The 15,323-nt window shown below is 39.1% G+C and overlaps 1 protein-coding gene across 1 annotated transcript in view; it reads right to left on the bottom strand.

Moving 5' to 3' along the window:
* The window catches only part of CAH1 (carbonic anhydrase 1), a 121,084-nt gene that overhangs the window by 11,992 nt on the left and 93,769 nt on the right, over positions 1–15,323 (bottom strand). The window contains exon 2 of the mRNA XM_053795803.2: positions 1,452–1,643. Coding sequence (XP_053651778.1) covers positions 1,452–1,643 — 192 coding nt within the window. The remainder of the gene's footprint in view (positions 1–1,451; positions 1,644–15,323) is intronic.

The raw sequence follows: 15,323 nt of genomic DNA, 5'->3' as shown, positions 1-15,323 counted from the left end.
ATCCAACAAACTACTGTCATTTCGCCCTACATCATATCGTGTATACTTATTTATCCTCTTTTTCTTAAAATATGTATTACCTATAACTAAACCCCTTTCTATACAAAGTTCAATCAAAGGGCTCCCATTATCATTTACACCTGGCACCCCAAACTTACCTACCACACCCTCTCTAAAAGTTTCTCCTACTTTAGCATTCAGGTCCCCTACCACAATTACTCTCTCACTTGGTTCAAAGGCTCCTATACATTCACTTAACATCTCCCAAAATCTCTCTCTCTCCTCTGCATTCCTCTCTTCTCCAGGTGCATACACGCTTATTATGACCCACTTCTTGCATCCAACCTTTACTTTAATCCACATAATTCTCGAATTTACACATTCATATTCTCTTTTCTCCTTCCATAACTGATCATTTAACATTACTGCTACCCCTTCCTTTGCTCTAACTCTCTCAGATACTCCAGATTTAATCCCATTTATTTCCCCCCCACTGAAACTCTCCTACCCCCTTCAGCTTTGTTTCGCTTAGAGCCAGGACATCCAACTTCTTTTCATTCATAACATCAGCAATCATCTGTTTCTTGTCATCCGCACTACATCCACGCACATTTAAACAACCCAGTTTTATAAAGTTTTTCTTCTTCTCTTTTTTAGTAAATGTATACAGGAGAAGGGGTTACTAGCCCATTGCTCCCGGCATTTTAGTCGCCTCATACGACACGCATGGCTTACGGAGGAAAGATTCTTTTCCACTTCCCCATGGACAATAGAAGAAATAAAAAAGAACAAGAGCTATTTAGAATAAGGAGAAAAACCTAGATGTATGTATATATATATATGCATGTGCGTGTCTGTGAAGTGTGACCAAAGTGTAAGTAGGAGTAGCAAGATATCCCTGTTATCTAGCGTGTTTATGAGACAGAAAAAGAAAAACCAGCAATCCTACCATCATTATTAATTATTATTAATTATTATTATTATTATTATTATTATTATTATTATTATTATTATTATTATTATTATTATTATATGAGACTTAGTGTGTTCTGCGATTAGAAAACGAAGGATCGAGCCTTCACTATTCATTGACCTGAATGAGACACACGGGTTAAACACTTCACATAAAGTAATAAACATATTTCAAAAATTGATCTATGAGGTATCAAAATGTCATTTAATTTAATCTAAGAATTGTAGGCGAGTTTTGAACTGTTCCAGCCAAGGCAGTATAGGAAGGTTAGCCTGGGCCGCACTGTGACCACATCTGAAGGTTTTCACAGGGTAATCTCACGCCATTATGGTCGTGTTGCTGTCAATCTCAAGTCCCCTCAAAACCATAATTATGACTCACGAAATCGTAATAAGACTGGTTTAAACCCTACCACTTTCGTGATTTATTTGCGATCGTGTTATTAAAATTTCGTGAAACACCATCCAGGTTAACTTACTTGAACTGCCTCCGGAGACTTGTGCCTTCCAGGCGTGTCCCGTGTTAGACAACTCTGAGACCTTGATGCCGCTGTACACAGCCTGGATCTTGGAAAGACTGGAATCTTTCTGGCAAGCCTCGCACTTGATATCAATAGGGGACTGCCGCCTTCCACCTGCGATGGGAAACAGGTTTGGCCAAGTGGCGGGTCCTGAAAAACGAACAGAATTATAATCAGACTTAAAATTTATAGTCACATCATCAATGCACTATATTTCTAGTAAAATATTTATATAATATTATTTCGAGTCACCAAAAATACTCATGTAATTTTACGAAAATATCTTCATTGATTATTAGAAAAATTTAGCAAAAAGTTGTATTTTTTCTCTATTCTGCCTAATAAGCAGATGAAAAACAGTCTTGTGATGCAATGTATGATTCATGTATTTAAAACTTCTGAATAAAAAAGGCATGGATTTAAAATAAAACAAATTTTGTTTAATGTGCTTGAAATGTACATAGGTGGAACCACTGCGCCATCTGCAGTGTACAGTGTACAGTACGGTATGTAGACACATGTTGCACATGTGTCTAATTCATCAACAGTAATGTATATACACCGAGAAGCGCATGTCTCTCAGTCGATATACAACGATGACTATATCTTTGTGTAAAAACACTGAGAATTTAATCCTTCGATTAAATATTGGTGTTTTGTGAGTGTGATGGAGCCTTAAGGAACAAATTGCCAGTATTCCCAGTTATAAAGAGTTGAATAGGTCAAGGATCAACAAGTGACCTGGCCAACGCAAGTTCTCCTGGCCTCCAGCACAATGTTGCTCTGTAACTAGTCAACCTATGACCACTTAACTACTTACACTAAAAGGTCACAAGTAGTTCGAGGTCATATGACACATTCTCGATATATTTACGAAACTTTTTTGACCACGGAGCGTGTATCAAAGTTATGGAAAAGTGAAATAACCAAGTTAACGGAAAATAGATTACTTTTCATACATTTACTTTTCACGTCTCATGTATATATATATATATATATATATATATATATATATATATATATATATATATATATATATATATATATATATATATATATATATATATATATATATATATGCAAAACAACCACTCTGAAAGAATAGAGAAATTCCAAGCGCTTTCGTGACTACTCACATTATCAAAGAATGTGAGTAGTCACGAAAGCGCTTGGAATTTCTCTATTCTTTCAGAGTGGTTGTTTTGCATATTTTGAAATCACCTATTTACTGTGATCTTATTGCATATATATATATATATATATATATATATATATATATATATATATATATATATATATATATATATATATATATATATTATTCGCCCTTAAACATGAAAAATGTTTTAAAAATAACTCTTGTCGTTATCCCACACCCCAAATGCTCTTTATCACGTCTCTCTCTCTCTCTCTCTCTCTCTCGCTCTCTCTCTCTCTCTCTCGCTCTCTCTCTCTCTCTCTCTCTCTCTCTCTCTCTCTCTCTCTCTCTCTCTCTTTATCTATCTATCTATCTATCTTTCACTCTCTCTGCGTTTCTCCTATATGTACGAACTTCATCACTCTCATCTCTTTAGTCTAAACGCCAGTGCTCTCTTCTGCTGCCTCACCGGCCTATTGGTGCACGCCCAGCGCATTGACGTCATACCACAGACAGTCAATACCCACCACTGCGCCCGATAAAAAATTCTAGCTCTTTTGGGCAGCGCTGCACTGCGTCCCGTCCTCGGAAGAGCGTTCGGATTCCAACGTATAGAGTTCGGTTATTTATGAACGGTCTTCGGTTACTGTTACTGCCTTTTACAATGATCTTTGTTGATGCTATTCTCTCTTACAATGATCGTCACTACTCCCTCTTACAATGATCTTCACTATTCTCTCTTACAATGATCGTCACTACTCCCTCTTAAAATGATCTTCACTATTCTCTCTTACAATGATCGTCACTACTCCTTCATACAATGATCATCACTACTCCCTCTTACAATGATCTTCACTATTCTCTCTTACAATGATCGTCACTACTCCCTCTTACAATGATCGTCACTACTCCCTCTTACAATGATCTTCACTATTCTCTCTTACAATGATCGTCACTACTCCCTCTTACAATGATCGTCACTACTCCTTCATACAATGATCGTCACTACTCCCTCTTACAATGATCTTCACTATTCTCTCTTACAATGATCGTCACTACTCCCTCTTACAATGATCGTCACTATTCCCTCTTACAATGATCGTCACTATTCCCTCTTACAATGATCGTCACTACTCCCTCTTACAATGATCGCCACTATTCCCTCTTACAATGATCGTCACTACTACCTCTTACAATGATCGTCACTATTCCCTCTTACAATGATCCTCACTACTCCCTCTTAAAATGATCGTCACTACTCCCTCTTACAATGATCGTCACTATTCCCTCCTACAATGATCCTCACTATTCCCTCTAACAATGATCGTCACTATTCCCTCTTACAATGATCCTCACTACTCCCTCTTAAAATGATCGTCACTATTCCCTCTTACAATGATCGTCACTATTCCCTCTTACAATGATCGTCACTATTCCCTCTTACAATGATCGTCACTATTCCCTCTTACAATGATCGTCACTATTCCCTCCTACAATGATCCTCACTATTCCCTCTTACAATGATCCTCACTACTCCCTCTAACAATGAGATCTACTCACTTTTTTGGTTACTTATTTAGCACGGTTAGATCAGAGGAAACAGAACATAAGTGCATCCACTCAGGACACCTCTGTTAAAGGCAAAAGGACACCTTTTATTTTCAATTAAGGTGACTTAAGCAAATGCCTTTGCGGCCATTTTCTCTCTTATGTGATCGGCAATTACTGCCCTCTTATTACTGAATCAGAATAGATTAGGATAGCTTAGATTAAGTAAGGAAAGGTTACCAAAAAGATTAGGTAAGGAAAGGTTACCAAAAGATTAGGTCAGGTAAGGTTATATTTAATGACATTAGGGTCAATTTGATTCAGTTTTATTGACGTCAGTTAGCCTTAAGTAACGCAGTTTAATTACCAATAATTGAAGACACTGTTAGACAAAATGGAGATTAGGTTATCTTATGTATGGAAGTAATCAATGTCTTGGTCACATACGTTGGGAATCAGACGTTCTATATTGCTCTCATCATCTCGTAAAAATAACTGTCATTTAGAGTATTAAGAATTGTACAGAGAACAATAGTGTTTGTACAGATATCAACAGTATTAATAACATGCAGATATTGTATTTCTTTGTGATATTGTATTTCCTAAATTTGCTTGTAACAGATAAGTGAACTATAGATATGTAGATATAAATCCATATGTATTCCTGTTAACCCTTTGGGGCCTAGTTCCTAGGCCTTTTGTGTATCCATATGCTCTCGCGCTACCGTCCACAGGATGGATATGGGGTGCACAATAAACTAGCCACTTCGGTGGCAAAATCTAATCTTTGTGAGGTGCTAAACCCGTGTGGATTATACACTGTAATCTTAATGTTTGTAACAGTTTGTAAGATTTACCTCTGTCTTGTTAATGATACATAAAATGTCAGAAATTTTGCCATAGAAACATCAGACAGGTTTCCGTTTCACACTGCCATGGTGGCAGTTTATTCTCAATGATCTGCTTTAATACCAGTGAATCAATAAGGCTGTAGTGTTTACAAGAGCGTAGAAAACAATACTGACGCAGGGGAGGTGACAAACACCATACGCAGCTTCAAGAGAATGTATGAGAAATTTATAGTGAGAGGATTTGAAGGAGAGGGTTTGTGGACTCGTTGTAAACTCAGCCAGTAGACGATTTTGTGGACTCTTGTAAACTCGACAAATAGACATGTTTGCGAACTCTGGTTGTAATCTCAGAAAGTGGACTCTAGTTATGGACTCACCAATTGAACGAGTTTGCCAGCAACAAGGGGCCTGGCAGGTCCTTATTTCTGAGGTGTTGTTGGCCAGGCAACAATTTGCTTGTCACTTCTCTCACAGTAACAGATATTTTTTTATTCTCCACTCTTTCTAAATCACCCAAAACGCCGCCGAGGGAGTAGAAAAAGACCTTAGGCGATCATTTTTAAAAATTTATAGATAAAAAAAGACGAGGTCAATTGGTACGGAAGAAAATATATAAGGTAAAAAAAAAAAAAAAAAAAAGGCTCATTAGAGTGATAAACTCTAAGGGTTTAAGATACCATATTTCAGTCACATTTCTTTTAGAAGAAATTTTAAGCACACGCTAATAATCTTTTTTTAAAGTTGTATTTAAAAGCTAATTTTATAGTGTAGTGAGAGAGGAAATTTGACAGAGAACTAAAAATAAGGAAAAATGGTGAACTATCAGACTAGTATTCCGTGTAGTTTTTTGTCAACTGTGTGATTTCCTCTCACTAATCAGTGTTCACTGTACTTTATAGGATAGTATTGCTGACACGGGTGATAAGGCGTGTTTAACACCTACAAATGGTGAGTTGGACAATAAAAATACAATAAATGAACACTGCAGCAGGCCACACCAGGAAACTCCCTCTCAAATTCAAACTTAAGTGAATTATTTGCCGAAAGTATTTTCAAGGCTACCAGGGTTTAATAACCTTACTGTTAATAACCCTAACTATTAAAACATTGCCTCATCTTGTAGCACATACAACAGAAGATATGATTGCTGTATTTTTCGGCCAACAACTTTGTATTCACGATTTGTTTGCACGGGATCGAGATTCAGCTCCTCGTACCATCTATTAGTTTAATGGGCATCACTGATTTCTTGCCTCTTGTCCCTTACTATATCTAGTACTAAAGCTGTGTATTGAGTTTTCCGTCGACACCATTGTCCTGCTATCTGATTATACTACTCTCTTGTCCTGTTGTTTAATGGTGGCTTATATTTCAATGCCATTATTATTTTCCTTGCTCCGGACATTACAGTATCTGTTATTTATTCCCTGAAATTTCCTATGTCCAAGTTTCTTAGTACTTCAAATTTTTAACAGTTTCTGCCAATCAGTACTGCTTCTTTTTTTATTATCTTATATTTTCTTAATATGTGATTACACTCTGAGAATATCACATTTGTTATCATACCGGAGAGTTTCATCTCAGTAATAGCAGCAACATCAGGAGTTTTCCTCTCCTATTCTCTCAAATATGTTAGTGATTTCATTTACATTTGAGTGTCGTACACTGATTCTTCTGTTTCTTATAGATCTTTGGGCATGTTGTTTCTTTCTTCGTTTCTGGAGTTACTGGAGAAGGACTGAGGAGCGATTGGACAATTCTTGGACTCTCTACTCGTGTATAAATGGTCTAAAACACCGAAAAGCTGATAAATGAACACAAATGCAGTAAAATGCAATCCTTTATTGACTACGTTTCGCCCACACAGTGGACATTATCAAATAACAAACAGATCTGCATTTGCGCTTATTTTTCCATAGTGTTGGTATTTTGTACCTGTTATCTCCATCCTCACCCATCCTTCCCTTGTCCCACCTCCTCCCAAAGCTATCCAAGCATTTGTTTCAGTGCCTCAGAAATTAGACACATGTGCAACATCTAGGTATCTTCATTTGTAGACGTTTCGCCGACCAGTGGCTTTATCAATACAAGGACATAATGGAAGAATTATATACAAAAGATAAGGTAATGAGTCCCTCATTTCGATATTGTATACCATTTATGAACTCCTCAGGACCTAATTAAACGCAGCCCTTCCCACTCATATATTTGTCCAATCTCTTTTTGAAGAGTTGAGTTTCTGTTACCATACTTGGGTGATTGTTCCATGCACCGACAACTCCTTTCATTCCCTATATAAACACACACACATACACACACACACACACACACACACACACACACACACACACACACACACACACACACACACACACACACACACACACACACACACACACACTTTCCTAATCTTATTGTGAGTTCTCATTTTTCATCATTTTTGTTTCTTCCTCAGGTTCTCCTCTTTTATTTAAGCCAACACTATGATAGCTGTGTGACTTATATTCTTCTGTCATTGTCTCTCATCAAGGTTCTCCTTTCCAACTTTATTTCCTCAGTGTTGCTTTCCATTTCTGTTTACTTTCCCTCTTGACCTGCTAACCACTGCGATTTTTCACATTATTCACTTTTTTATGTGATTTATTGCTTTGCCTTTTTTTTTACTTCGTCTTAGCTATTTAGCTTATTCTTTGCATCTTCCCTGTTGACTTTAAATTATTCCGTCAGTGTGTGTGTGTGTACTCACCTAATTGTGGTTGCAGGGGCCGATTCACAGCTTCTGGTCCCGCTCCTTCACTGGTCGTTACTGAGTCACTCACTTCCTGCTTTGTGTGTGTGTGTGTACTCACCTGTTTGTACTCACCTGTTTGTGGTTGCAGGGGTCGAGTCCTAGCTCCTGGCCCCGCCTCTTCACCGGTTGCTACTGGGTCCTCTCTCTCCCCGCTCCATGAGCTTTATCAAACCTCGTCTTAAAACTATGTATGGTTCCTCCCTCCACTACATCACTTTCTAGGCTATTCCACTGCCTGACAACTCTATGACTGAAGAAATACTTCCTAATATCTCTCTGACTCATCTGTGTCTTCAACTTCCAATTGTGACCTCTTGTTTCTGTGTCCCCTCCCTGGAACATCCTGTCTTTGTCCACCTTGTCTATTCCGCGCAGTATTTTATATGTCGTTATCATGTCTCCCCTGACCCTCCTATCCTCTAGTGTCGTCAGGCCGATTTCCCTTAACCTTTCTTCATAAGACATTCCCCTTAGCTCTGAAACTAACCTTGTCGCAAACCTTTGCACTTTCTCTAGTTTCTTGACGTGCTTTATCAAGTGCGGGTTCCAAACAGGTGCTGCATACTCCAGTATGGGCCTGACGTACACGGTGTACAGTGTCTTGAACGATTCCTTATTAAGGTATCGGAACGCTGTTCTCAGGTTTGCCAGGCGCCCATATGCTGCAGCATATGTGTGTGTGTGTGTGTGTGTGTGTGTATGTGTGTGTGTGTGTGTGTGTGTGTGTGTGTGTGTGTGTGTGTATGTGTGTGTGTGTGTGTGTGTGTGTGTGTGTTTTAGAATATAAACATATTTTAAAAGCAACAGTCAGCATCAACAACAGAAAAATCATATATTCTGTAGCAACAAACACCATGACTCATCAACAAGCCTCAACACCTCGCCTGGCAGTGTTTACCACCTCACGACATATGATAACAAGTGTGTGAAACACTAAGAGCAACACTCGACCTGACAACAAGAAACACAAACAACAGGTGTTGTAAAATTATGCTAAGAGAGAGACACTAGTGGCACAATAGTGTGTAGTGATTCTTTTAACTGATTTTTCATTTTTTTCAGGACTGTGATGGGATCACAAGCTTCCCATAGAGTCATAGACGGTCATCTCATGACTAAATCCCACTTTTGAAAAAAATCAGATTATTCTGTAGACAAAATAGTACCATAGCACATGACACATGCTCATATCTGTCGCTGGAACAAGAGAACAGTTGTTATCACCCGGAGCCAAGTGCTAATGGGAACCAAGAGACGTGTCAGCAGCGACAAGAGGAAAAGATGGAAAAGAAAGAGAAGTAAAAGAGGAGAAGGAGAAGGAAGATAATAGTTGCACTATCTCTATGGCAACAAAAACATGAACAGGTCATTATTATTATTCCCATCTCCCTCATTTTAATCTCCCTCTCTCCCCCTCTCCCTCCGTCTCTCATCACGCAACAATATTTTGCAATATTACTCCTTCCATCTCTCTTTTTCTTCCTTCTCCTTAAACCTCCTGACAACAGTGTTCCATATTTATGCTCTTGTATATACAGCGTGAGCCTTCCTACTCACAGTCTTGTATATAATAAATATCGCAAACATCATAATTCTTCAACTGCAAACATTACTAATGTTGCAAAAATTATGATAGCCATAAACATCAACATTGATACAAACATCACAACACAGTCACAAGCATCAACAGTCACAAACGTCACATTTCCCTAAGAACTATTGACAATATTCACATCCACATGATTACTTGGTACATCAATTTTCATGATTACAAAAGTAAGTCCCACGAGTCCTCTCGGGGTCTTTCTGAGTCTTTCCAGGATCTTTCCGAGTTTCTCCGGGATCTTTTGCGAGTCTTTCTGGAATTTTAAGTACGCTTCTCTCGGGTAACCTTGTTATTACCACTTTCAGAGCGCTACTACCGCTGTATTTATTTTCATGTCAAGAACCACTGTACGGCAATGGTGATAGTCTACACAAGGAAAGAAATGTTTTTCTTGTTGGCTACTGAAAAGTGATAAGGGCGATTTCAATCCTATAACATAGGATTAAAGAGTACTTCAAACCTCTTTTGTGGATGGCGGAATCTATAGTTGTTTATGGAGAGCGTTCATACAGTAAACAAAACGTGTGTAACTCAGGTCTACTAATTCTCCTTCAACCACAACAATTATATTTTTGGAGAAAGGCTCAGCTCGTAAGGTGAATGGAAGGCAATCAGGTTTGATCGGAGAAGAGAGAGGGGATGCTGCAGGTAAGTGAATCAAGATCCCGTTAACCGCATCATGGGACCTCCACTTAAAGGAGAGATATAGGCTATGCAGGGTGATGGAGGATGTCCTCTTTAGGCGGGTGGGGATATTTAGCAAAGATAAATACATCAGCAGTATGCGGCTATCCTATTCCATATGACAGTTTCATTTTTTGAACAAAGTTATGGAAAATACAAACGAATTCAATTGTTTTGGTGTTTTTGAATGTTCATCGCTTGAAACATTTGTTTTGAATGCAGATTTTCCCTCAAAGAATGTTCCTTGATGCTGGTGAGGGGCTCTTGATCTAAGGAATTAGACAAATGTTCCAACTCCTTGAATAAGACTAAATGCTTTCCATCCCTCGAGGTACTGTATGACCCTATGGGTTTAGTGCTCGCCGCATAAATGCAATAATAACGAATAAATATTTATGGACCGCAATGTTTTCAATAATGCTGTCGTGATCGTTCCCCTCAAATTGTCGACAGCCATTTGTTTCATATCTACCAAACAAGGGATGTTTTATTCAGTGCGGAGGTGGATGATGAAACAGTACTGGTAGCGGCGCAAGACTGTCTAATACTACTGTGTATATTGTCAGGAGAAACAATGAGGAATACCACAGGAAATGACTAACTTTCTACACATTGTTCGCGAGAGTGCGTCAGGCGGAGCAGGACCTTGGCAGTCCAAGCAGCACTTATCGTTGTTGCTGGAACTGAGAAATACTGACAATTACAGTGCGGAAGAAGTGTTAATGCTTTTCACTCTGGAAGGCCAAGGCCTCGTTCAGACCACTGTGAGTCAACTGACTGGCTCAGCTGTGATACTTTTTTTTTACCATTCTTGGACAAGAAATCAAAAGATACACTGTTTTTTTTTATTACTCTGAGTCTTCAGGTACACATTGTAATCTTGCGTAATCGCCCACCACCACCACTACCACTGTTATCATCACTACTACTGCCAGCACAGTCACCACCACTGTAACCACCGCCACCACCAACACAGCCACTTCCGTCCCCACCCCTACCACAACCTAATCCATCCCCACACGCTTCTGTTCCCCTATATTAGCTCATATGGAAAACGGTAGCAGCAAATTACTGATGTATCCAATTTTGCTATTTAAAAAAAAATTCCCACACCTTCCCAGCATTCTTGCAACTCCTTCCCCCCTCCCCACCTAACATCTCACTCCCCCCCCCCCAAGCCCTTCGCACATCCTGGGCAACATGCCAATGTGTGAGAAAACTCGTTGTGCTGGAATGGGTTAAGGGAATCTGCACAGTGCGAGGGTATGATGCATATGAGAAAAAAATCTTCCGGACCTTCAAAGATAAAGGGAATTACCAATGGACCACTATAAAAAAAGAACACGGATGGATTTCTCTAGAATCTAGACAGTTCCTGGTCCAAGCTGTTGGAAGAATATTATTAGAGTTAGTCTGACGAGTGGTTAACGCACTAGCCTGTGAATTTTAAGATTCACTTGCCACGGGTTCAAACTCCACCCGTTCTGTGGTTTGTTTGCAATCGTGTTATTAAGATTTCGTGAATCAGGTTGTGCTGTTTACGTAGAACTGCGTGCTGCTGATGCTAACATAGCCTGACTGAGCATGTAAGCATCCAAAATATCGGGAGCAATAGTCCTCGGAATCCATTAATAGGTATATTGTTTCCTGTCCCTCATGACAGTTACAAAAATGTCTATCCAAGAGTTCGATCCCAACTGCATCCACTCCTCGATCTCTGGATTTTGAGGATTGGTGCTGTGTACAAGTAATGAAACTCTCCATTTGGTAAATATTGGTCTTTGGAAGCTGGGAGTAGTCAGATGGTGTAGGAAAAGGGAACGTAGGAGTAACAGGATGAGAGGAAGAAGGAATAGGTGGAAAGGATGAATATGAGATGGGGAAGAAAAGAGGAAAATAGTGAAACTTGCAGTGATGTTAGTGAAAATAGATGTAGGAAAAGAAGATCTTCCATTATTACAACGTTTCGCTATCAATAGACTTCAACAAGTGTGTGTATAACATTACGACACGAAGCACAACGACAAGAGCCAGCCTCCACGCCATGCTCTACATATCTGAGAGCTTCATCTCGGTGACTACCACTGTGCTCTAGACCCGACAGCTCTATCTTGGTGACTCCTCTCATCCTTTCCGACCACCATCACCTCACTGGAGCAACTTGACCTGCCTCTCTCGTAGCTTTAATCCTGATCACTTCCTCCTCACAACAGGAGAGGTGAAAAGATGAATCGTTGTGATACAGAGACCAGAGCCTTTTATCCATGAATGTGCCTTGATGCTAGTGAACGACCCTTGAAATAGGAGCTATTCTCTCAGTATATATACATTAAGAGCTCAGTCATTTTCTTAGGGATTCAAGTATTCTTGATACTGACAATTAAATGACCCTTCAAGAAGCCGATAATATTAAACTTTAGTTTGTTCCACTTATTCTAATAAACGCTGACTACCTCAGTGGTGTGTCAGATCAACCAGGCTGTGATAGATATGTGGGCTGGTGGGCCGCTAATAGCAACGGAAGCTTGGCCTGGCTTCGCCCGGCCTGGCCTGGCCTGGCCCAGGGCCGAGCCAAAAGGAATAAGAAAATCCCTCCCCCCCCAGAAAAAGGTCATTGGCATCTCTTTTCTTAATGAATCAAAACTTAATTTCACTCAACTGTTACAAATTGTCTTTTGAGTTGTTATTTCCCAACATTGGAATAATACGTAAATGTTTGAGGTCCAAGATGGAGAACATTCTTGGTAACATTCTCTTTGTTTATTACATTCACATAATGTTTATGTGAATGTTTTATGTCAATGTTTTCCCTTTACATTATAGTAACACATCACACAACATTTTTAATCAATAATAATGTTATTAATAACTTTTTATTAAAATTACTACTACCACTACTACTACTACTACTACTACTACTACTACTACTACTACTACTACTACTACTACTACTACTACTACTACTACTACCACTACTACTACTACTACTACTACTACTACTACCACTACTACTACTACTACTACCACTACTACTACTACTACTACTACTACTACTACTACTACCACTACTACTACTACTACTACTACTACCACTACTACTACCACTACTACTACTACTACTACTACCACTACTACTACTACTACTACTACCACTACTACTACTACTACTACCACTACTACAACTACTACAACTACTACTACCACTACAACTACCACAACTACTACTACAACTACCACAACTACTACTACCACTACAACTACCACCACTACTACTACAACTACCACAACTACTACTACAACTACCACAACTACTACTACCACTACAACTACCACAACTACTACTACTACTACAACTACCACTACTACTACTACTACTACTACTACTACTGCTACTACTACTACTACCACGACTACTATTATTACTACTACTACTGCTACTACTACTACCACGACTACTATTATTACTACTACTACTACTACTACCACTACCAAGACTATTATTACTACTACTACTACGACTACTACCACTACCACTAGCACGACTACGACTACTACTACTACTACTACGACTACTGCTGCTACTACTACTACTACTACCACCACTACCACGACTACTATTATTACTACTACTACTACCGCTACCAAGACTATTATTACTACTACTACTACGACTACTACCACTACCACTAGCACGACTACTATTACTACTACTACTACTACGACTACTGCTGCTACTACTACTACCACTATTACTACTACTACTACTACTACTACTACTACTACTACCACCATTACTACTACTACCACTACTACTACTACTACTACTACCACTATTACTACTACTACTACTACTACCACTATTACTACAACTACCACTACTACTACTACTACTACTACTACTACTACTACTACTACTACCACTATTATTACTACTACTACTACTACTACTACTACTACTACTACTACTAGTACTACTACTACTACTACTAGTGTTAAAACGTTGAAAATAAATATCGATTTAGAAACAAAATAATAGTATTGAAAAATTTAAGTTTGTAGAGCAAGTCTATCAGGGTAAGTCATAAAGTATTTCCTCTTGGTACGAAGGCATGAACCAAGGGTGAGAGAGAGAGAGAGAGAGAGAGAGAGAGAGAGAGAGAGAGAGAGAGAGAGAGAGAGAGAGAGAGAGAGAGAGAGAGAGAGAGAGAGAGAGAGAGAGAGAGAGAGAGAGAGATCCTATATAAAAACTGCTAATTAAGTCAACAATCAGCCTAAATGCGATCATTAAGGACGTTTTAATCCTTAAAACGGGGATTGCGAGATCATGTGTACGCTGAGACCAGGGAATCTTGTACACTACAGGAAGAGTCTGACCTCTAACATACATTACTAGGAGTTAAACCATACCACGGGTGGGGATAAAACCCGCGATCAGTCATAAAACTCCAGACCGACGCTCTAGATGCTTTGCCAGCCGGCTATAACAAGATTCCTTTAGTCTAGTGGCTAGCGCGTCGGTCTGGAGTTTTATGACTCTCTAATCGCGGGTTCTATCCCCACCCGAGGTATGGTTTGTTTGCAATTGTGTCATTACGATTTCGTGAGTCATTACTAGGAGTTCTTGGCAATGAGCAAACTAGGAGTAGCAAGACTTTCAAGAATCTCGGAATGGCCAGAACGGATTTGACTATTTTTATAATAATAATTAAAAATAATCGAGGAAGAATCAGTGAACGCTGTACTTGAAATTAACACTAAATAAATCAAAGAGATATAGAATAAATCGTCACAGTATCGTGGCTGGAATATTTCACTAAAAAATCGCACTTAGGAGAGGAATCTTATGACGACGTTTCGATCCCTCCTGACCTATGACCAAATCACAAAAAATAACAGTGAAAATTTCTATTCACCGGATTTCATTATCAAACTACCAGCGGAAATATTGTATCTCTCAGAAAACGAAATCCTGTCTATCACAAAATTCTGGGTCGAGAACATTGACACTGCTTACTAAAAACATTAACACCGCTCAGCAACCCAGCACGTAGTATGTCAAAGAACAAGTCAAATATTTCTCTAACGCACGTTTAGTAATGACTCACAAAATCGTAATAACACGACTGCAAACAAATCACGGAACTGGTGGAGGTTGAACCCATGGCGAGTGAGGTCGTAAAACTTCAGGCTCTTACGAACTGGCCCGGACTTT

This window comes from Cherax quadricarinatus, chromosome 69, assembly GCF_038502225.1.
Source record: "Cherax quadricarinatus isolate ZL_2023a chromosome 69, ASM3850222v1, whole genome shotgun sequence".
Classification (NCBI taxonomy): Eukaryota; Metazoa; Arthropoda; class Malacostraca; order Decapoda; family Parastacidae; genus Cherax; species Cherax quadricarinatus.
Note: the sequence above shows the minus strand (reverse complement) of the source record. Positions and strands in the feature narration are given on the sequence as shown.